Here is a 24,349-nt window from a genome sequence, read left to right as displayed (position 1 = left end):
GCGTTAGCATCTAATAGTCTGTGGACACAATCAAATCAAGACACAATAAATTTTAAGAAATGTCAACGTCAAGTAATTTTTTTATAAGTTTTCTGTTTATTAGGATAGGCAAAGATTTTACCATACATTCATCATACATCCTCTTCCTATACACGTCAAGTAGTATCTCCTAATCATAGATTTACTAAATCTATGCTCCTAATAGTTTGTGACGTCAAGAGAAATATGTTTTTATTTCTTATTTTTCCTGGCTTTTCACGATTAATGTTTGAACCACTTACAAGGGTTGAATTGTTTCTAAATGTTACATTAACGAAATTTACAAATGGGATAAGGAAGATGGAGAAAGAGTGCTTTATTCAAAAAGAAATTTGAAGGAAAGGCAAAGTAGTACATTAAACCTACCTATAAAAAAACTATGATGTAATAAGAAGAATAATTGGCTTTATTCAGCTTAAATATAAAAAAGGGACAGGTCCCTTACAATAATAATACTATGCAGTGTTAAATCCTGTGTACTAAATCTATCTATTTCTCTACGATTATAATTCGTTCTCCGATTGAGCTATATCATATTAGCATAACACAATAGAGACAATAGTATCTTTCAGACGTTTAAGCAACAGACTATGGTAATGGTGCTTTTCGTCTGTTTTCTAGCCGCACAAAAAAGTAGGGTTTCCCTGAAAAAATTCCACTCCTCCAGTTTTTTCATTCCAACTTCTGACAATCTTTTGCGTCATTCTGTGAATATGTATAATCAACATATTTTATTTGCCAAGGAATAGATTTGCGTCTGGAGTTCCAAGTATTTTTTGTTCAGGGATCATAGTGCTTAAGCCTTCGCGCCTACTTTTGAGAGCTGGCACCCTGGTACTACCACAGACAGCAGGTTGTTAGAGTAACCGGAGTTGGAAGCTTTGAATTCGTACTCCTTCCTTATAAGGCATCCTATTTGCGTGAAGACCCAATTCATCCGTTCAATTTAGCCTTGCTATTTTTAATTGTATAGGTATCTTATTTTTTCCTGAAATAAAAATTCGTAATCGATTTCTTTTTATTAAGTGTTTAGTTTTTATGGGACTAGGTAAAATAAACATGATTTTATATTAATCAGATATGTTTAATTTTGTATCACTCAATAGTTATAAATATGTTTATTTACATTCAAGTATGTTTATGACAATATGACTATCTCACGGTGTTATTATTTTATCACAGAGATGTAGATGTAGGTACCTAATGTTAAACACCCCATTGGGTCATATTATTTTAAGATTATTTAGGTGCTTATACATAAATTAATAACTATTGTGATCTAACATGAACACCGTTTATTTTTAGCTAGCCATAGTCACTTAAGAATTACTTGGCACATAGAAATCATGCCGTTTTATCAAATAGGCGCCTAAAATTACATGTATACTGATTAATAAAAACTTTACAGCGTCGTAAATATCATCTGGTTCCCACTTTGGTGCTTTTGATCGAATAGGCGAAAAATTACTTTCACTAGATGAAAAATTACTTTCTATCTTCATCTCCCTCCTTATTCTTTCGAGTACTTTTTGTTTCTTTCGTTGCGCCTGTTTCGCTTTTACATGTTTCGCAGCTAGGTCTGAACTAGTTTTACTCATATTGACCTAATTGCTTATAAATTTGCCATGTCTGTATTGTTGTTTTCTGGGATTATTTAGGTCCACAAATGTGATGTTTTAACACCTAAAAGCAGATTCTTTTTTTTACTGTTAGTTATGGTATTATCTTAGAGTGGTTACACACGGCGACTTTCAACAGCGAAGCAAATGCGATGCACAAGGGATGCAGTCGCTAATCGTCTACGTTTACACATGCGCACGATATTAAACAGCGATGCAAACGCGATGCAAGCGCGCGACTGCATTGATACAAACGCGTGATTGTATCGTTCGATTGTATCACCGTGTCTAACTACTCTTAGGATGTTGCCTACGAGGTTGACCGTGCTATAGACACGGCGGAGCCTCAGAACTTCTACGACAGAGATGCGTCTGATACTCACAGAACGCTGTGAAGGGTGGTCAATGTACGTCGAGAATGGGCTGAACTCTCGATGCTGAAGTCGGTATCTAATGAACGGAGCAAATTGGAAACTTCCAAGCTGAACAGCAGCAGAGAAAGTACGTAAACTTGAGGAAAGGAAGCCAAAATTTTCGTAGGCAGATAACTTGGTGGGCGTACCAAGATCCTGTCCCCTCTCGCTTTACAATCTAAATACAAAAAGGTATTTCCAGGGGTTAATGATAAGTGAAGATTTAATATTACGGTATTTTATCGAGTCGAGTGAAGGCCTATTGGCTTTTCTTTTTACGACGATATTGCAAAGGACATTTCATTTTTTTATTAATACATTTCACGACCAATCTGTTATTTTTTCCATCTTTCAAGGTAAAAAGTGTATTTTGTTGTAAATAGGTACTAAAATAAATTATGTTTTTACGAAAACACGATGAAACTACTATTGTAAAATAGTACTGGGCATAGAGAAGAACCATAACCATCATGTATAACCATTTCAATGCATAAAAACTACGAATAAGGTGACCGCACACATGTCCGTTCCGAACGCTTCGAAAGAGCCGAAAGAATCGAATGATTCGCTAAAAGAATTCGGAAGGTACCCAAATGCCAGACGAATTCGGATAGTGTTAAATTTAAACTTTTATGTTATATAAATATTATAAAAGTCAGTTTATTTTTACCACATGAATCCTAACGTATTTAATTTTCTTCATCTTCCATCATAAAAGTAATGAAATTAAAAACCCCGTTAAGTTCCATCATAATGTACAGATAGATTGCTTTGACAACACTGCAGAATTAACGAAACGCAAGTAATTATTTTTGCGCAGCCCACTCTTTCTGCACGGACGGTTCTTCAGGCGCCCACAAGTGTGCGATCGCCATTAATGTAATTATATTTTCAGAAACCTATACGAAATAGAACTAATTGAATGAATGAAATTGATGTAAATACAATGTGGCGTTAAAAGTGACGATAAATATTGGCACAGTTGCTATGGTTACTAGCTAAGCTACAATAAATATAAGTATAATACAGCACGTTGGTCAGCCCTACGTTGGCAATATGCTTAACGGGCTTTTAATTATGCTTAAATAATACACATAACGGGCCAACGAACGCCAAGAATTGGGTTTCGTTTGCATTCATTAGTGCATCAAACAATTCACAGTGTGGACGAGCGCCGAAGGCCAATAAATCCTCAGTGAGAGTGTAAAACGATATAGGCAGAACTATGTGCCGCAGGCTTATTGTTTCATGTTCGAAAGAAAATCAAGAAAGTATTGAATATATAGGTACACGAAATGGTCCACTCAAGACATTTAATTAACTAATTTATTAAAATGCGTAACACGACATATTGCAATTGAAAAATAAATTGCTAACCTATTTATATATGTTTAGTTTATACTAAGATTAACTACTGAATAAAATTTATCCTGACTTCTCTCTAAATTCACGTATTCGTTCTATTTTGTAGCTTATAAAACTAAAATTTCTTTATCGTCATCTATCTTGAGCTGTTCGTGTAGGTACGAACTAATTATTGTGCCGCAGGTCGATGCATTATAAATCTTATCTTCAAATTACGCCTACATTTAATTCTCTCGTGAGTTTGGGTGTAATTTGTGGTAGTCTATGTGTGTGTGTCCATGGCACCCGCGACACAGGGTTTCCATAGTGCGGGGCTATGTTGAGTGTGTGCGTTATTAAAAAAAAATATTTTTTCTAAACACCACTATAGACTGGTCATTGATGAGCCTCCAGGGCTCATAACCCGTAAGAATCTACAAAATACGGCTACCAACGCCGTTTATTCAGAGTTCAATGGCGATCGTTGGCATGATGTGCACGCAGCATAATTTAAATGATGAGAGACCTACCAAAAGTATAGTAAAACATGAAATACAAGAACGATGTTTTAGTCTCTTTTGTTATCCAAGAAAAGGAAGGCGTCTATATTTCCCTTAGACTATGGAATTGATTTTTTTTCCATCCTCTAAGGTCTATATGTTCTAAGGAAAATGAAGCCATTGGCGACTTTTAACTTGGTGGTTATATTTATTCTCTTTGCGTAAAAAGAAAAAAAAAAACCAGCGCCATTTTCAAATGTTTGATCGATTTTTTCTGTTAGATTTACTTATTTAATAATTTCATTTACAATGGACAAGGAGGATAAAGATAAACTAATGGAAAGTGCGCTTAAACTAATTAATATGAAGCATAACGAAGATAATTTGAGAAAGGAAGCTAAAAAGATAATCAGACAAAGAACTCCAGGGAACAAGAGGACAACTCATTTGTTTATGCACGAAAAATGCCTTACTGAAATTGTTAGTAAATATGACTTAAATTATATGAACGACAATATCATTAAAATTTATTTGCATATATTTAATGCCCTAGCGACTGCTGTCATAATGTGTTTGATTTGTATCTTATTCCGGTGGACATAGCATTATGGGATAATACCAATAAGATGCTATGTTACAGCTTTACTGGGCTCGCCAATTCTTGTTGATATACGTGTGTTTGTTGCATGTTTTCCACCATTGCTTTTACAGAGTAGTAGCAGTAAAATTCGTTCTCGGGATAGAATAGGCGTCAATTGGACATTCCGCTAAATCTCAATGGTTTAATTTTTTGACAGTTTTACGCGGGAAATGGTTTTATCAATTGGACTGAACAAAACAAAGTCATATCGGTTGGACACATAGATTTAGAATTGGACTGAACAAAAGGGGGTACTATGGAAACGGGACTTAGAAAATTTCAATAATTAAAAAAAATTATATTTATTTCAATTAAATAGATATACTTAAATATTTTATTCGCATAGTTCGATATTATCGAGAAAATTAGCGGAAAAAATTTATATTGACTAGGAGTTCAGCACTTGAAAAATTTCGGATTAATTATCAAATTTTGAAAAAACAATATTAATGCTTGTTTCGAGTAGATTGATGAACCTAAATAAACACTTTATTCTTATAATTTTTCGTCTACGACTCATACTTATTGAGAAAATTTGGATTTTTTTGCCCTTACTGTGAGGCCTAGTATTTAGAAAAATTTCGATTGTTTTATTGGATTTTTAACCGATTTCAAAAATAGAGTTACGTATGTTACACGATTACTCTATTTCTATTTGTGACCCGCTTTTAATGATTCTTTTTTTGTTGGAAAGAGGGTACCTCAGTTCAGTAATTGGTCTCATTTAAATTTGAAGAAAATATTCCACCTCTAAGGGTGGAAAACTAGGGGATGAATCCGGTTTCGCACCCTTTCCAGTAACCGATTATAATCAAAATTGGCAAACAGATGTAATTTCATGAACATAACGAGGTCGGTTTCTTTTTAAAAGTTTAACTTTTTAAAAAAGTTGTAATTTTATGTTATTATTCTATTATTATTATACTTCGTAACAGGCTAAGGCATCTAATTAGCTATACTGCCATTTCCAGATCTTAGATTGTACTTTCTTCAATAATTTAATATTCAGATTTTTTTTGCGGGAAATCGTTGTCTTTACGATAGCCATTTTGAAACTCCCAGACTGATCTACTTGTTTCGAATACTTTTTTTATAGTCACTGCATGCAGTCCGCTGCCGTTAAAGTAAAGTATATTGATAGCATATTAATATAATTGTCATTTATTTCCAGCCAAAACAGAAAAATGGCACACACATTATCTTCGCATACTACCACAGCAATCATATAACCAAAATAGAAAACCTTGATCTCTTGTACAATTTGACCCATTTGCATCTTCAATGGAACAAGATATCGAAACTCGAAGGACTCGATAAGTTGTATAATTTGAAGAAATTATATATTGGTAATAACAATGTTAGTGTTGTGGAGAATTTGGAGAACCTGAAATATTTGGAAGAGTTGCATATTGAAAAGCAGAATGTTGATTCTCCTGATGGATTAGCCTTTGAACCTAAGACTATGATGGCTTTGGGGGTGAGTTATTTTGAACAGTCAATCACGGCGTCACTTCACCACACCTGTCAACACGAAGTCGACTCTTGCCGGTCAAAAAAACTTATCGACGCTAGAAAGGCACAATGGGATAAGCGACACGTTAGGTCATATTGAGTTATATATACCGTTGAAATCAGCTAATGTTTCTGATTCCAATAATTATGTTTATGCAATAAGAGCGAAAAAGACGATGCGCGTTTTGCTTCCGCTCTTGGCACCGACTTCTTTTCTGCGTTTATACTTGGACATCAAGCTTTTTTTTTGACTGGCTTAACCTTAACCTGTTCAGTGTCGATAAGTGTGATGACTACCTTATTTGTATTTAGTGTTTGAGATTTCTATGTCTATGAGTATATTAAATCAAAAGCTGATACGTTTGTACAGTGAATATAACGTAGGTACAACATCTATGTTGGGGTTATCAGTAGGTAGACATCGGTCTTTAAAGTTTTCTCTTCTACAACGCGCCCTTCTGGCGGAAGTCCCCGGTAGCTCCCCAAGCCGAGGTCCGTACTCACTTGGGCGCCCCCAGTCCCGCTACTTAGTTGTAAGTGTCCTTTAAAAAAATAAAATACCTTTAAAATAGTTCCGCAAAAGTCGGTCCAGATCTAACGTGTCACGCTTTAAGTACATACGTTTATAGTGGTTTGTTGCTTTATAGTGCTCGTTAAGGGTATTAAACGTATCGGAGAACAAAATCGCGGACATGTCATGGGCAAGACCATTGCGACGACTCGAAGTCTTGATTGCGAGGAAGAATAATTTGGAAGACTACGAGGTAATTATTATTTGTTGTAATTTATTCATTGTTTGAACTTAAACAGCTTCAAATTCCATCTTGCTTGTAGAGCTCCTTGTGGAAGAGTTCGTCCAAGGAAGTACTGCCATCTTACCTGTTTTTGCCGCCAAGCAGTAATGTCAGCATTACTGTATTCCGGTTTTGAAGGTGCTGGTGAAACTACAGGCACATGGGATTTGTCAATTTATGTCTTAGGGCGACGGGCACAGTGGGAGTGCCCTTCAACTCTTTGCGATTTAAAGCTCTGAGTGGCACTGCAACTGTTATGGACAGGCGTGTAGCTTACCGTTCGTCCGTCACTTGACATTATAAAAAAAATATTGCTCACTTTAAGTATGGAGAGCTCATCATTAAATTTATGGTTCTGTTTAGATTTCAGCTCATGGGCTCTTGCAGACAAGTGCACGTCGAATTTGACATTTTGGACTATTCTAATATTATTATATAGCGAGAGGCAAAAGAGTTTAATTTCAACTCTTGTCAAGCTTGGCGTGCTATTGACCCCTGTACTATAGGAGAATGTCAAGTTGTTAACGGTGTCGATTCTTAAATTCTCCAGTTCAATGAATAACATGTCTGTACCTACTTATTTTGTGCAGGTCCAATTTTAGTGACTGGCACTAGTGCCAAAGTCATGTTAGTGCTGGCACTGAATCTTATTGCCTACAACGGTCTAATTATCCGTGTTTCATTCTAGTGGTCCGTGTAGCACGAAAAATAAATAAATAACTTTATGTATGTAAACGTAAGCAGGTCTGGTTACTGGATGGCCTGATTTCTATGTTTTTGTCAACTTTTCGGTATCATTCCATCACAAAAGTGTTACAACGTCGTTCACGCCCTGGTTGTTACTATATGATTGCTAAGAATAAATATTACACTAACATTCCTAGTGTATATCACGCTGAGCACTTGAGTGGCATGGAAATAATGTTTACATGTGGCCAATTGCTTTGCTTGCGCTGGCATGCCCATGGCACTGGCGCCAGTTACTGTATCAATAAAATTGGCCGTTATCTTAATATATAATTTACCCCAGAGTGTTAAAGAATGGTTAAATGACATTTGTGAACAGTATATTCTTACTTTTTCAGAGTGTAGCAGATAGCCTGTGCACTCTGGTTAGTTTGGTAGATGTCAATTTCATCGGAAATCCTATGACCAAGAAGCATCGTTATAAGGAGACTATCATCCCCCGATGCGCGCAACTTCGTATGTTTCATTTATTGCTTTATTCCTAGTTTTATGACCACTATTCAAGATTTTTTGTCAAGTTAAAATTATATTGTTTCATACTCCACAAGATCGGAGTTACAAGCAGATACCACAGATTGTTGTTTGGGGTGCAAGGTTAGCTTATTTTGGTAGTGGTACTTATTTATTCTACATTTTACACGTTTTGTAATGGTCAGTGGGGAAGGATCCTTAGAATTGAGAAATTTGAAACAAGGAGAAGGAAGATGCATATTGTAGGGAATACAACTGAAAAGCAAAATTGCTTTTCGTTTAATTATTCAGCCCTCCTTGTCATAAACAACGCCTTTGCATTTTGGTAACTTTCCAGCAGGTTTAGCATGAGGGGAAATAAATAAAATTAAGTGCGTAGAGATATCTCTCTCTCGCTCCGTACCGATTATGTCTCACCTTCGAGCACGACGTAACAGGAAGAGAAACTCTCTATCGTACCCAAAATTTTCTCTACGCGTGCAAGATATTTCCCTACGACGATCGGTATGCAAACTTGAAAGTATACAAAATTTGGCTGTCAATGTCATGCTATAGTTGGAGAGAAATTGTCTTCATTTGACATTTGTATGCGAGACAACTTAAACCGCATAGCGCTTTGCCCGCGCCTGTAGAGATATTTCGTACCGTCATTTTCGAGAGAAAACTAAGAGTTCGAAGAAGAAACTTTTGTTTTCGGGCTCATGCTAAGTCTGCTGATAATATTGGCACTTAAAGTTTTTGTTTTGTTTCAAAAATGACAATTGCGCTGATTTTGCTTAGCAGTAAAATTGAAACTAAATAACATATTAAAAAACCGCTTATGGCGGGTCGCAGATCTGGTTTCGCTAATTCCAATATATAATGTTAAAATCACACATAATTTCGCTCACAAAAAATAATGATAGGTACACATGAGATTATTAAGTATTGAATTTAAAATACAAATAAGAAACCGCTTATAGGGACGATGATGATATTTATATTTGCTTAAAATGTGCTTTACAAAAGGTCGTACAAGTATATTGGTAGGTCAATGTACAAGTATAATAAAACCAGTCCTCGTATTTTTAGAGGGTTGTAGATCTTTTATGCTCAGGCCACACAAAGGCGGCCGCGGAGGCGCTGAGAAGCCGTAAAGTTAGCAACTTTCTTTATGATAGGAAAGATCAGTTATTTTGTAGTTAGAGGAAACTACATTTTGTTTTCAATCAATTAATAAAACATAGAACCTTGCTTCATTATCATCAGTATTTCAGTCGAATGACGTCCGTCCACTATCTGGCATTCTGCGTCAAAGCGCTTCCGCTGACTGCAGATACGTTAATAAAATAAAAAACAATTTCACTAAAAATGCCGATTACGTTGTTTATGATATGGAAGAAAGTATTGTAGTCTTGTCTAATTCATTGGTCTCCTTGCCTTCTCAGGTATCCTGGATACAGTATCGATCCATACAGCATCCAAAACGTTTCTACAAGGGTTCGATAAAGCGGTGCGTTTAAGACAAATGCACGAGAAGAACAAGCTTGAACTGAACAGACATGGCGTTGAAGAGTTTTTTGACATTAACATGATGTCCGGAACCAGGATCCGTAATGCCATATCCCTACCTGAAACTTCGCCGCAGATAAACAAGAATAAAAGTAAATTAAAATGGATTTATCTTTAATTCTATCTTAGTATTTCGGTTTAAAAGAAAATATGAGAGGTTGGACGCGACATCACGTATGTAAACTTTAACTGTTGCATTTTAAATTTTCAGTTATGGCTGTGGATTCAACATACTCTTTCAATCCTCGTACAATCCGTCGTACTCTCACCCCTCGAGATAATATGGCACCCCCCATGGAACCACCACCACCACCCAAGCAGCCAATCACTAATACAGACGGGATCCCGATCAAAGGAATACTAAAAAAGCCGATGCCTATGAAATATATCTGATGTCTTGTACTGTCTATTTATACATGTATTTATAGGACTTGTAAAAGTTTTTATTAAACTTTTTCGTTTTTAAAATTATTTATTACAACTTTGCTTTTGTTTAATTAAACACCGGTTTAATAATCTGTCTGGACTGCATAGAAATTGAAGATATTATTTACTTTATACTTTGCTAAAAACTAGGCACAATGTCCTGTTGCAATATAATTTAAAAACTAACATCAGCTGATTGCCAATTTGACACTGCCTGACAGATGGTGCGGTTTCGGCGGTTTGTTTACACTTACCTATAATAACATTTTTAAAAGTTTCTTGCTGATATTTTAACTGAATCGGGACTAAAAAGTCATGTGCGATCGAATAAAGGAAGCTATAGATGTTTTGACACAGGAATCGTTTGGTAAAACCTTGACACAAATAAAGTAAGTTTTAATACAATTGTTATAGTTTTCACAAGTATTTTCGTATTTTAGATTTGTGTTTACCAGGTGAGGTAGCTGAAACAGATTCTTTGGAGCCTCTGGAGTTCCATAGAGAGTACGTAGCGAAAAATATACCTGTTATTTTGAGAGGAGGCTGTGCTAAATGGCTCGCTACTCAAAAATGGAATGCCCAGTATTTCAGGTGCTTATTCATTTTTAGTTATTAATTTTATTTTAATTCTTTGAGGTTGACGATTAGTGCTAACAATGAAGCATAGTTTTTATAAATGATTTTTAAACTTAGAGCTCCCTGTAAGACTTTGTAGACACATGAAACTTGTCAACTGTATGTCTCAGGGTGGTGGGAACAGCGCATCGAGTATATAACCAGAAATAGAGACGAAATAAGGGCCATCCGTCCCTGGCAACTCATCAGACAAATATATCACTATAGATATCACTTTTAATTAATATCAACTCTCGTTAGAACTGAAATTACAAATTAGAAAGCTGAAATAGTACAGCGCCAACAACTGACCTGTGTGTATGTCTCCATATATTCCAAAAATATTCTGTATTTATTGTAATAAAGATAATATCTCTAACTATGGGGGGCTGTTCCATTTGGTGCTGTGGGATAAACAGCAAAACATATAATTTACAAACGGAATCACATTTCATCGGTAATTAAATATGAAATATGTAGTTTTTCACTTTTCGTCCATTATAGCAAAGCCCAAGTTAAACTGGTTGATTTGAAGTGAAATGATGACACCCAGTTATTTTTAATTTGTGCTGGCAATGCGTTGCTTAGCATCAGGCGCACAACTTGTACATCCTGTCACAATTATTTTACAAGGTTATTTTAAAATACTAACAACCCCTCAGGACTATATTACTAACTTCATAAACAACAACTTTTATTCCATGACTTTTAACATTCATCAGATTTTACTTTCATACAAAAAGCAGTAGTAGCAGAAGAGCTCCTTGTGAAAGAGTTTGTCCAAGGTAGTACTGCCACCTTATTTATTTCTGCCAGCATTATTGTGTTCCGATTTTGAAGGGTAAGGGTGCTGTGAAGTTACAGGCACATGGGACTTGTTAATTTATGTCTCAGGGTGATGGTCCCTGTGGCAGTGCCACTCTTCTTCTTCTTTTGGTCTTTGCGTTTTAAAGCTCTGAGTTGCACTGCAACTATTATGGACAGGCATGTAGCTTACCGTCAGGCGCGTGACTTGTTCATCCCGTCACTTAATATTATTAAAAAAATAGATTTTAATAAATCGCTCTATATGGTAATAACTGTTTGCAAGACAGAGATGTGATGCGTCGCCGTGGCCGCTTGCACGTTTGAACTTATTCTACCAAATACATTCTAAAAAGTGTCAGATAGTACAACAAAAACTTAAACATTTATTTTTGGTAAATTAATTATATTTTGAAAATGTCATAGAACAAAAATTGTTGTTTATGATGTTGGTAATGTAGTCCTGTGAGGTTGTTAGTATATTAATAATAACTCTGTATATTGAGTAAAGGCTCAGTTTATAGAGTATCTATGAACAACTTTGGATCTTTGATTTACAAACGCATAAATATGTACCAATCTTGGGTTCTTAGTGGGTGGGTGAATTTACAACATTTAGAATTTCAAAAGTAATTTTAATGTCCAGAAACTGCCCAGTGAATTTCAAATAATTGATTCCCCATATTTAATGTTAAAACCGCTAAGTAACAACACTGTGCTGATCATGGCTAACTGTGCGATATAGCCTTCTGCACACTCTAAACAAAGCCCAAATCTATATTTTGATAACTCCCTCGTTAGTCACTGTAAACAAAATACCATTTATTTACTTTTTAAATTAAATATATACTTTTTTATGCATATTGTAGGTCCATATTTAAAAGTGAAGAAATCACTTAGTTCTATTTTTACTTTTAAACAAGGAACCTATAATATAAATAAAAAAAGGATAAAATATTTAAATTAAAAAGCAAAAAATGGTATTTTGACTTACAACAACTTACGTGGGATGTATCGATTTATTGTTTTGTTTCTACAGAGAACTCATGCCAAACAAAAAAGTAGAAGTAGCAATAACACCAAATGGTCTAGCAGATGGTATTGCACAAAACACTGATGGAACAGAATATTTTGTAACACCTTATATTGACGACATGACTATGGTGAAATTTCTTAACCATTTGGATAATAAAAGGTTTGTATTATAGTGTGACTTGTTAAGATTTAGATATCAGGTTGATTTTAACATTTCATCTAATATAAATGCTGAGCACTGAATATGAGGAATAAAATTGACTTCTTATTCCAAACAACATTAAATTGTTACGCATACATATAGTTATTTATGGTTTGAGTACTAACTGCAGATAAAAGTTAATATTATGAATCTGTAATAAGTAGGTTGACATAATGTAAGGGCGCGATTACACGCTAAGAAATTCGACGTGTCTGCTACAGGAAAGATTAGGATGGTCTTGTACACGACAAGAACTTTGTGGGATCTAGCCATGTCTGTTGCAGACACGACATGTTTTCGTGTCACAATATGTTTGTTTACTCTATAAAAAATATTGGCAAGTTATCAGATTTAAACATAGACTAGTTTGAATAATATTAATTTATACCTTTCTGTAAAAGACCGGCTGCTGTGGCGTTCTTTAGGAGAGATCTTTTGGCTGGAATGATGATACCTTTCTGAGTAGCTGCTCAAAAGTAAAGGATATCCTGTTTTAAACCCCTATTATGTACTGTTTTGCAAACAGTTGTTTAAAACTTTTTTTTTAACAGTGAAGGTTTCATAACTTACATTCAGCGACAAAACTCAAATTTGACAGAAGACTTCGGAGAACTCCTCAATGATGTGGAAATGGATGTGCCTTTTGCCTCTATAGCGTTCAATAAAAAACCAGATGCAGTCAACTTTTGGATGGGAGATGAGAGAGCTGTTACTTCAAGTTAGTATATTCTGTAATAAAATTTCAATACCAAGTAATAGTTATTGTTTTTTGTGGCCTGCAGTTATGTGCATATAATAGGTGTTTGTCTGTGGCTGTTCACCCATGATGATTCATTTTTATAAATAGCGCCTAAATTATATTATAAGGAGCAATTATTTTAATGGTTGATTTTGCTATTCTCCAATTCAAGGCGTTTTTCTCTCTCCAATATACTTTGAGTAGTGAGAAACGATTTTTATTATCTCCTGTGTCAAGTCGCTTATAGTAGCGAACTAGGGGATGAATCCGGGTTTGGGCACTTTCCGGTAACCGATTTCAATAAAACTTGGTAATTATATGTAATTCCCAGTACTTTTGAGGTTGGTTTTTTTTTATATATTTATATATATGGCTGCATTACCTTTAACCACTTGCTGGATTCCCACTGTTTTGGAAATTGCAAGTCGCGGGCAAGTTTTTCTTCAGCTTGTGAAGTAATTTATCGTAAGCACGCTTTATGTTCGAAATTATGATGACATTTATGCTCTTTGATAATTATCCGATAAATTATCTGATTCCTAGTTATGTATCTTTAATTTTTGACTGAAAATGACAAACAGTGGGAAAACTAAATAAGCACAAATAAAAATCTTTGGGAAAAGCAGGTGACGTTTGGATACGTCTCTGCTACATTTGCTTTAGTTGTTAATAGATTTTTAAAATGTCAAATCAAAGTACTACAAATACCAGTAGGAAAAGAAACTATTTTCCGGATTTAAATCGCGTGTATTTGTTTTTTTCAAACAAACCAACGTTTCGGGCTCTTTACAGGTCCAATGAGTCAACCATGACCATGGGACCGCCGCATTTAAATCCGGAAAATATTTAAATTTCCTATGAGTAACAATTGCGAAAACCTAAGAACTCGATCTAAATTTACCAAATTATCACTTCGAACCTTACACTTACGTTTACGTTTTAAAATGTCATGTCTCTAAAAGTGACATGACATTATAAAATGAAACTATATCGTAAAAAATGTGTCAACTATTTATAATTCATAATAATACATAATGGGCATTACAATTATTTAATAAATTTCATCTTATTTTTAATACCTAAAAACAACTATGTTTTACAATGCATAACTAATAGTTGTGAAACTTAAAATATTACTCATAATAGTATAAAAATTATTTGCAAAAATAAAAATATAAGTCGGTATCACATAATCTGTTTATGAGAAACAGTTTTTGATTTTTTGAAACTTTCACTCACTTGAAACGATTGCAGGTTTATTAAACCACAAGCTATTATAACAGCTTTGTCTAAGAAACCTGAGAAATATTCATTTACCACAGAATGTGGTGCAAGGTGCTTGAACTCTTTGATTTTTCTTATAATTCTTTCTACAGGTGCTCTTAGATTAGCCAAGGACTGCATACCCTTTGAGACAGGAGGCGGCGGATACTGATGGTTTTCTGGTGGCAGACATATTAATGTCACTGCTTTATCATTCAACGCTTTCCCTAATCCTTTAAAACTTCTATTTGTAATTACCGTACAATTCTTTGGGACAACATCCAAAAACCCACTTGTCGTTAACATATGTGCATCAGACATACCACCTCGATATCCCTTAGACACAAAACCTATCATTCCATCTGGTGTAGCTGCTATCAAATATTTCATTGTAGGACAATTTCTTTCTGTTGACCAAATAGGTATTACTCTTTTTGGATCCAGTGGTTTATCAATTTCAATTTCAAAGCAGTCTAATATACATTGTATGTTTACAAATTCCTTATTGTCATTCAAAAACCTTATTGGCGGTGCTGGGTTCTTTACAGGTTCCAAAGGCCAGCATATCAATGGCATGAAATAATTTGCTAATACATTAACAGTTTTACTGTACATCTGTCTAAGTGTGTCATATGAAACTTGGAATTCATCACTTAATCTAATAAATGCATCATCAGTTTTAATTTTAAATAAGGTTATTATCACACTAAGTTGTATGTGTGGTTGATTATTTGATATGTGTTCGATTATCCAGTAGGCATGTTCTGGTACTCCTAAGTAAAAAATGGGGTTTATTTCTATATTTGTCAGTAAGAATGTTCTGCCTGTTAGATCTTTCCCAGATTCGTCTTCTACAGATATATCTATGTTATAATTATCTTCTTGTAGTGGTAGAATAATTGTAGAATTGTGAGGCACTTGAATTACATTTCTTTCATTACATACTAAAACTCCTTGATTGAGAAGCGAGTTTTCTGTGTTGATGTCTACATTTTCAATAGTTTCCTGTTGTATTATTATGACATTCGCATTTTCAATCATTTCTGAAGTTGTTTGATCAATATTTGGTCTCTTTTCAACTTCCTTTGCCCAGTTTTCATTTAGAATAATTTCAGGTTCAAGGTTTCCCATCATTTGCTTGTCAATTTCTTGGCTGTTATTATTTGTAGGCACAACTTTTGGTTTTTTATTAGCTTGTGGGTCATTCTTTGGTGCACCAGGTTCTTTGACATATACAGACGTAACCTCTAACTGCAGAGACTTAATAAATTTAGGAACTGTTGTTTTTAACTGAGGCTTGCTTTTGTTACTTTTCCATGCATCATAGTTTTCAAGATCTTCTTGCAACTGTGAAATAAAAAAGAAAATATGTTAATAATATAGCTAGTTTTTATTTGAGGTTTTAAAATCAGTAAATTGGTCATATGACAAGTTCATAATTTACTATTATTTGTCAGAATATATTATGTAAAAGAACTTATTGTTAATAAAACAATAATTAAGATGCAAAGCTCTGTATGTATGTAGGGGCTTTGATCATTATTGAACGTGTCAGCCATTAGAAAAACTACAATAAAAACGAACACTTAATAGAGACCTAAACAGAGAAATCAAAATACTACTGAACTAAACATGTCATAAAATATTTGCAGTACTACTTGTTGGCTTAGACAAAGTGGATACAAAGCCCTTAAAACACATCTTATAATTTTATGATATTTATAGAAGTTATTTTTATAAATGGACTGTTTATTATTAAGAGACAATTTGTCGTCAAAAAAAATAAAATACAAAATTCCTCTTACATTTAAATGATCTTCACAAATATACAAAAACCCTGCTGGCAGCTTCCTTACAATCCCCGCAGCTTTTATCCATTCATCTCTATTCTTTCCTGGTACTTGAAAGAAGATTTTAGTTTGGGCAATATCCGTATTATTCTTACACAATGGCATGTAGCAACTTTTGAAGGAAATTCTCCGTCTCGGCTTTTTTGGCATTTTCACCTCAATTGTTTCAGTCAAGTCTTTCATTGGTATATCTTCTTTAATAATGCTTTCTTCAGTAATCATATTTCTTTCATAGCTAATGCTTTGATCTGATAAGTCTGTGATTATTAATGATGAATTATTTTCGAGTGAGGAGTCCATTGTATTTGTGATTTTTAGCAGTGACCTTCGAAGTAATAAGTGATCTGAAAAAGATACTTATTGTAAATTTGATCACAATAATCAGAGTGCTAAGGTTGTCTTTATGTGGGGTGTTATCTCCTGGAATTAATTTACAGGGTTTACTGGTAAAACCAATTGAGGAGCATCAGAACAAAAACTGATAAGTCACATTTTGATTTGTTCTTCTTTTTCAATGCCATTTCTGTAAGTTTCTATGAATAATTTATCAACTCTGAACAGCAACCGTTAAATCCTCCTTCAAAATACATTTTATATGCACAGATCTGAACACAATGCGACAAATCCCCTTGAGATCAGTTATACCATTTAATTACATATACTAGTAACAGTATAATTGGTACTAACCTGTTCCATTTTCCATTCAATGAGACTAGACGAAATTAGAATTAAAATCTCATAATATTTTTGTTATATTAGGGAAAAGGGCGCTGAATCAGGATGTGCTCAAGTTCCCTAAGACTCTTTCAATTAGGAGATTGACAAAATTTCATTTCATGTGGTTTCTTAATAATAATAGTTAACTCACACTGCTGTACTTTATAATAATAATACTAAAAGAAAGGACAGCCATCTGTGTCGTGCTGCCTATCAGAGCTTAGCTTGGATACTTCACAGCCGCACAAATGACAGTACAAATTATGTTTGTTTATTGCTTTTTGTCCATTTCATTTATTTTTGATTGTTTGTTTTTGTATCTTGGTGAAATTACAGGCACATGGGACTTGTTAATTTATGTCTCAGGGTGACGGGTTTAGTGGCAGTGCCCCTCAGATCTTTGCGATTTAAAGCTCCGAGTGGCACTGCGACTGTCATTGACAGGCGTGTAGCTTACCATCACGCGCACGACTTGTTCGTCTCGTCACTTGATGTTATAGAAAAAACTTAATTTTTTTTATTTATTTTTTTTGTTTGTCTAAGTATTAATCTTTCTTTTACATCTCTGAGTCGTGGTGTTGCAATAAAGGTTTTTCAATTCCATAATTAGGAGATCCAAGAGGTGCAATTGAAGAATACGTTATCTTATTTACGTCTTTTCCTATGACTACAACTTTAATAATTTCGTTTCTGTATCCATACTAAGTGATACATTATAATATTGAAGGCCACACTCCTTATTTAGTAACAATCTTTTTGCTTTGTGTTTAATTCGTATAAAAATATATACTTACACTTTTACAAGTAACAACAACTATGTAGCACCTTTATCATAAATTTATTTGAACACTAAATTAACATACTGTGAAAGTTCCTAACAACAGCATTGTTTCATAAGAATTAGCCAAATAGATTAACTATGGTTGGACATGAATTTATTAAACGTAGTTTACATGAAAAGAAATAAGTTTAAAGAAGTAGTAAGTTTTAACTGTGATTATAATTACTTTTCGGAAATGCGACGAAAATATTGTTTTGAGATTTGCGTTTGACACTTTTTTTTTTCAGCGCGTGGCCATAGACAATTTGTACATTGAAAAAATGCACACTGTGGCTCGTCTCGAGTACATTGAATTTTAAAACTCGCTTTTCCTTTCAGTGCATAAGGATCCTTACGAAAATATATATTGTGTTATAGACGGCTACAAGGACTTTATTCTCATACCTCCTACGGACCTACCATTCGTACCTTACAAGAAATATCCAAAGGCGGAGTTTCTGCTAAAGGGACCCAGTTGGGAAATTGTTCGTTTAGAACAAGGGGATGAATTCTTGCCCTCTACATTGCCTTGGATTAGTGTTGGTAAGATCTTACACATTTAAAAATAAGATAAAGTAATGCAACTATTTTTCCGGATTTAAATCGCGTATACTTGTTTTTTTCAAACAAACCGGCGTTTCGGGCTCTTTACAGGTCCCATAGTCACGGTTGATTGAGGTGGTACAGTCATCAACCAGTTATGTCTAATATTAATGCAAACCTCCCTATTTTTTCACTATAATATCTATAAATTAATTTAGTAAGGAGTTCTGCAGTGGGAAAACGAAATGGTCGGAATGTGCAGACTTTTAGTATGGCTCTTTGTGCTATTTCTAGATTTAGAAAGGTGTTTTGATGAGTGCCTCCCCAAGTTGTTAAGCAGTACACAAACAACGACTGACTAAGAGACAAATACACAGTTTTCAGCAGTTTTCCACTGGCGACATGTCTTAAATTTTTGAAAATATAAATTAGTTTTCGTACTCTAGCCGTAAGAGTTTCAATATGGGCCTTGAAGTTCTAATACCTATCTATTGTGATGCCTAAATATTTAATTGTGTTTGTGCTGCTAAGTTTAGGACATATACATATATATAGGTACTTTCTACCGAGTCAAAAGTTATGCGCTAATATTGAATGTGAGTTTAAAGTCGGTTGGGAGAGTGAGTTATAGGAAAACGTCATGCATTTTGTTTTATCAGTGTTCAGGGTCAGTAGGTTGTTTCTAAAGCATTTATTGACAATGTCAAAGCCCGCTTGGGCTATATGCATTACAAACACGCATAAATAGGTGATATCGTAAAATTTATTGCAAACCGTCCATAGGATTACTTCCTTGTTAAGATTTTTAAGCCGAAAATGTAGAGAACTCAATTACATTATGTTACTACTAAGTAGTACCATACTAGTACTGTAGTGACATCAGTAAAAAACGATCTGTAAAAATCACGACGCTGTCTTGGTACACCATAAGTGATATGCATTTTTGATTTCATTTTTGTCAGAACTGAACTGTAAAGATCAAAATAATAACATAGTTAATTTAAACTAATAATAATAATAATTATATAGCGAACTATTTCAAAAATTAGCTTCCAACAACAAAATTTCAGGCGTTCTAAATTTAAAAAACTTAGACACGCATAATAATATCTCCAATGTCTCCTAGTGCTTGAAATTCCTGTTACAATTGTGTTTTTAAGTATTTAGTGGTATTTTTTTTGTATTTAGTGGTATTTTTTTTGTTTTTTATTTCCAAGTATAAAAATCGAAGAACTTTGAACTAAGTTTTCTCCAAAACTCTACAAAATTAGCACACGGGAGTTTTCGTCCTGCGTTTAGAATATTAACACGTATTCCTTGCTAAGCTTCACTCAAATTGTCCGATCTGAATGCTTTTCGAAACACAGTGCAGTGGTGAAATCGTCGGGGATAGTCATTGACTTACAAATAAATGGACGACGAGTCTAATACAAAAAGCACGAAAAAAATGTCCCAAGTCAACCTATTTAAACGTAGTGACATGTAAAGGAATATGAAAAAGCGAAAACGTTGAATTTAAATTGTAATGTCGTCGCAGTACGCTTCGCTGTCAGTCGAACAAATGAAGACTAAAGCGTGAATGACGCTCTGTATACGATTTTAACGCCCTATAAGTTCAGACACTTTTTAGCGCGGACCCGACGTCCATATAATTGTAAGTCAATGGGGATAGTGCAAATCGGTGTTTGTAGTAGGTATTGGTAAAAAGCGCGTATCTGCACCAAACCAAGTTTCACAGGGGAGAGATTTTATTTCTTTGTTATTTCAATGGATACGACTTTCAGTTTTGCACAGTGTCTACGGACTGATAACAATAGATCACGATCCCGTAAATCACGCTAATTTAGTTGCGACGACATTTACGCGGATTTCATTTGGCCACTAAATTACCGAAATGGAGACTCAATCAAATGCTAGTTACGCGTAATTGCACTATCCCCGACGAAATGTTAAAAGGCATAAGACGCTAGTAGCGTACTGATCAGCTACGGTTACGAGATTTGACGTTTAGTGAAGGTGAAGGCAATCTTCTCGATACTCCTTGTTGACGTAGCAATTGAGGAATACACTAATAACGGGCTTTACGAAGACCATCGAATAAATAATCAGAAATAGAGACGAAATGTCATTTCATTTGTTTGAAAACTATTCTGCCATATCATTACTGTGACAACTGCGCTCCGATTGGCCAGCCCGAATTCGAAACAATTGACGGGTGTCATCAGTTGTTTCACATCAAATCGACCAGTTAACATGAGCTTTGCTGTAATGGACGAAAATTGCAAAATTACATATTTAATTACCGATGAAATTTGATTTTGTTTGTTTTGCTGTTTTTCCCCACACCACCGAATGGAACAGCTCGCCATTGTTAGAGATATTATCTTTATTACAATAAATACAGAATATTTTTTTGGAATATACGGAGTCGTATATTAGGACGTAGACTGTCTTCCACAGTTGCTGTGCCCTTGCAGGGCGTCACATATTAACTGCCCTATATTGTAAGTACTATCTGTAAGCTCCATGTGTGATATGCAATAAATAAATAAATATATAAATAAATAGACGTACACACAGGTAAGTTGTTGGCCTTTCTTTATTTCAGTGCAAACGAGAATTGATATTTATAAATGATGCGTCACTGTTGAGTTACCAGGAATGTATGAAACGAAATAAGGGCCTTATTTCGTTTCTATTTCTAGTTTTATATACTCAATGACGAGGAACGCGCGTGTAAAGTTGTAGGAAGTAAAAGGGAAAGACCGCGCGACTGCGCTCATCAATCGCGTATTCCAACACGCGGTCTATCTTGCGCTATTAGCCTCTACACCGACTCTCTTACCGTTGAAACAAAAACGAAGACGAGCAATTGCGCGCGAAAGAACGTTAGCTTAAAAAAATTCAAACAGGTAATCGCGCATATTCCGCGTGTAGGCTTTCCCGCGCGTTGCCTTTGCATTTTCTCTCGTTGCATTGCCTCTCCCGATCGGAAACTGCGTCTCTTCCGAGTCGAGGCGCTTAATGGCGATTCACAATGGGCCGATCCGAAATTTTTGACATTTCAAATCGGACTATAGTTCCTACTATCTTTCCTAATATCTTTCTAACTCACAAGTTAGAAAGATATTAGGAAAGATAGTAGGAATCAGGTTCACCTTTTCGCTCGGAAACCCATCTGATTTCGAGAATCGGATGGGCTACCCGATCGGATCTATTCTGATGTGAATTAACATCAGCTTGCTAATCACGCGCGATAGAGCCTCTGTGTAAAAGTGGCCATTGTTCGGTACTCAATCTTGTGGCGAATCACTGTCCTTCCAAGGTTCAATTTATAGGGCCTAGGAAAGGCGGACGTCGGCGTTCTATTTATTAAATTTTTACCTAAAAATAATCATGTTTATTGTATTAAGTTCACTCTGAAGAACAATTAGCTCTAATCCCGTTACGTCGATATTATTGAAAGTAACGGGTGGCAAACATTGCGAATCTTGAGCTACGAAAGTTGGAATTTACCCAGGATCAGTCTCTTTAACTAGTGTTACGATATCTTCTATGTTACGTCAGGGCTCCGTCACTCGCTCGAGGTTACGCTATAAGTAAGTGCGTACTGCTGAGTGTACCGACGTCGGCACAAGCGCTCATACAAGGCTCATTTGTTTTGTAAACGCCAAATTCATTAATCACAATATTGCGGTACTACACTTCACCACATTAAGAGGCCATTGTCCTCTCACGAAAACAATAAAGCTCGGTGCATATTAATAATATATGATTTTTATTTTTCTCAAAAAACACAAAGGTATAACTTAAACATTATAACTAACAATTACATAATCGGCCTTTGTGAGAGACTGGAGTCCGTACTAGGTTACTAGACCTGTATTACAGATCACCAGGCACTCACCCAACAGAACATTCCAACCAGAATATAATCAAAATAAAAGTGATTGAGAAAAAAAGGCAAAAGGGTTTTGTTAGATTATAAATATAAAATTACTGGCTCAACTACACACGAAGTGAAAATTATGGCATATACTTAAATGGTACACAAACAAATGTAAACAAATCAAAAATTATGAAGCCAAGTGTGTGATGTAGATGTATGTGTATATGTGTGTATATGTGTGTGAGTATGTGTGTGTGAACGCACGCGAGAGAACGCGCTACCAAGATTTAACTGGGAACGGTAAGAAGACTTTCAGTCATGGAATAGTCAAGTCGTAACAACCAATTCGACACTACATGTTTGCAATCAAATCTGCAAAGCCCATAAATCACTAGTGAATGGTTTATTTTGTTATACAAGAACCCACTCAAAAAACAAAAGAATCGCTGAGCAAAACTACTGCTAGCGGCAAAAGGTGGATAAACATGATGCTGTCGACGTACAATAGCGAAAGATGTTGGATTGAAAACCACAAGGGAATGCGCTTTTAGAATTGTGTGTAGAATGAAGAGCTGCCTAACCGTTAAAACCTCGCAATTTTTGAAAAGGTTATATATTATAATTGCCATATTAAATTAATTTAAAAAAATATTTCATATTTTGCAATCGATGGTGTTCAGGTTTCTACCACGTAATAGGTATTTAAATAAGAATACTACTATGGTTTTACCAAATATATTTTTTTTATATTACTTTCTGTGTTTATATATTATATCTAATATTTGACTGAAGTACGTGAATCCACGGTCATGAAACATAAAGAACTTTCTGTCCCCAGATCCTGTAAACCCAGACTATACAAAATACCCCCAATTCAAACGCGCGCACAAGTATCACATTCGCCTTAATAAAGGAGATTGCCTGTATTTGCCCAGCCTCTGGTTCCACCACGTGCGACAGAGCCACGGTTGCATAGCTGTCAACTACTGGTACGATATGGAGTTTGATATAAAATATTGTTATTTCAGGATGTTGGAGACTTTAACTGCAATGTATTGAAATTATTTATTGTTATTAACCCGAATTAAAGTTGTTTTTTATATAAAGACTTACATCTTTCTACATTTATGATTTGAAGTATATTTCACAATTACTATATCGACGGTGGAAATTTGAAATGTCGTAAGGAATAGTTTGTCGTAATGGAAAATGTTCCTTAATACAAAATTTCGCTTCCGAAATTTCAAATTTCGATTCCGAAATTTCAAATTTCGATACATCGACGAAATTATCACCCTTTTATCGACAGTGGAAATGCCCTGAAATACATTTTATGACCTTACGACGAAATTATTTCCCCACATATCGATAGTGGAAATTTGAAATGTCCTAAGAGACATTTTGTCGTAAGTTCATTTTCCCTTACGACATTTCGAATTTTCACCATAATATGATTTTACTATTTATATTAATTATTATTGGAGCCCGATACTTTTTTTTTATTGAAAACATGCAATCGGTCTTATGTGAGACCATAACTAATCAGCTCTGGGGGCCTACCATAACCTTTCCAAAAACAATCTTATTTCAATGTAATCTTAAAGTAAGCTTATTACAATATTACTCATATTCGTACCATGAAAATCTTGTCAACCAAGTAATATATTATTGGCATTATTGCTAAAGTGATTGAAAGAACGAATGATTTTCCAATATTGTCTATTCCTTACTAAAAATAGGAAAGAGATAACGCTATGTGAACTATATAATGCCATCTCTTTCTTTTTTGATGTTCCGAATCGTGTTATCGTAGTCA

At 34.8% G+C, this 24,349-nt stretch overlaps 3 protein-coding genes across 4 annotated transcripts in view; 1 reads left to right on the top strand and 2 right to left on the bottom strand.

The window, feature by feature from the left end:
* The window catches only part of LOC113230211 (splicing factor 3B subunit 5), a 13,344-nt gene extending 2,335 nt beyond the window's left edge, over nt 1–11,009 (bottom strand). The window contains exon 1 of the mRNA XM_026464031.1: nt 10,984–11,009. The gene's annotated coding sequence lies outside the window, so the exon portion shown is untranslated. The remainder of the gene's footprint in view (nt 1–10,983) is intronic.
* On the top strand, nt 4,132–23,658 carry LOC113230391. The gene is made up of 11 exons (XM_026464302.1): nt 4,132–4,395; nt 5,727–6,032; nt 6,715–6,831; nt 7,947–8,064; nt 9,507–9,722; nt 9,842–10,004; nt 10,471–10,647; nt 12,515–12,670; nt 13,264–13,430; nt 18,441–18,644; nt 23,372–23,658. The coding sequence occupies exons 1-11, from the start codon at nt 4,225–4,227 to the stop codon at nt 23,590–23,592; spliced, it is 2,016 nt and encodes a 671-aa protein (XP_026320087.1). The 5' UTR covers nt 4,132–4,224; the 3' UTR covers nt 23,593–23,658.
* Nucleotides 14,492–18,210, bottom strand: LOC113230191. 2 transcript variants are annotated; one of them, XM_026464006.1, is made up of 3 exons: nt 18,076–18,210; nt 16,520–16,908; nt 14,492–16,061 (listed from the first exon to the last, which is right to left on the bottom strand). In XM_026464006.1, the coding sequence occupies exons 2-3, from the start codon at nt 16,862–16,864 to the stop codon at nt 14,637–14,639; spliced, it is 1,770 nt and encodes a 589-aa protein (XP_026319791.1). In that variant the 5' UTR covers nt 16,865–16,908; nt 18,076–18,210; the 3' UTR covers nt 14,492–14,636. The 2 variants fall into 2 exon arrangements, with proteins under 2 accessions (XP_026319791.1, XP_026319784.1); XM_026463999.1 differs by lacking the exon at nt 18,076–18,210 and adding an exon at nt 17,252–17,336.
* Nucleotides 23,659–24,349: the final 691 nt, after the last annotated feature.

This window comes from Hyposmocoma kahamanoa, unplaced genomic scaffold (assembly GCF_003589595.1).
Source record: "Hyposmocoma kahamanoa isolate Upper Pololo Valley unplaced genomic scaffold, ASM358959v1 101, whole genome shotgun sequence".
Lineage (NCBI taxonomy): Eukaryota > Metazoa > Arthropoda > Insecta > Lepidoptera > Cosmopterigidae > Hyposmocoma > Hyposmocoma kahamanoa.
The sequence above is the reverse complement of the archived record's forward strand: the minus strand, read 5'-3'. Positions and strand labels throughout refer to the sequence as shown.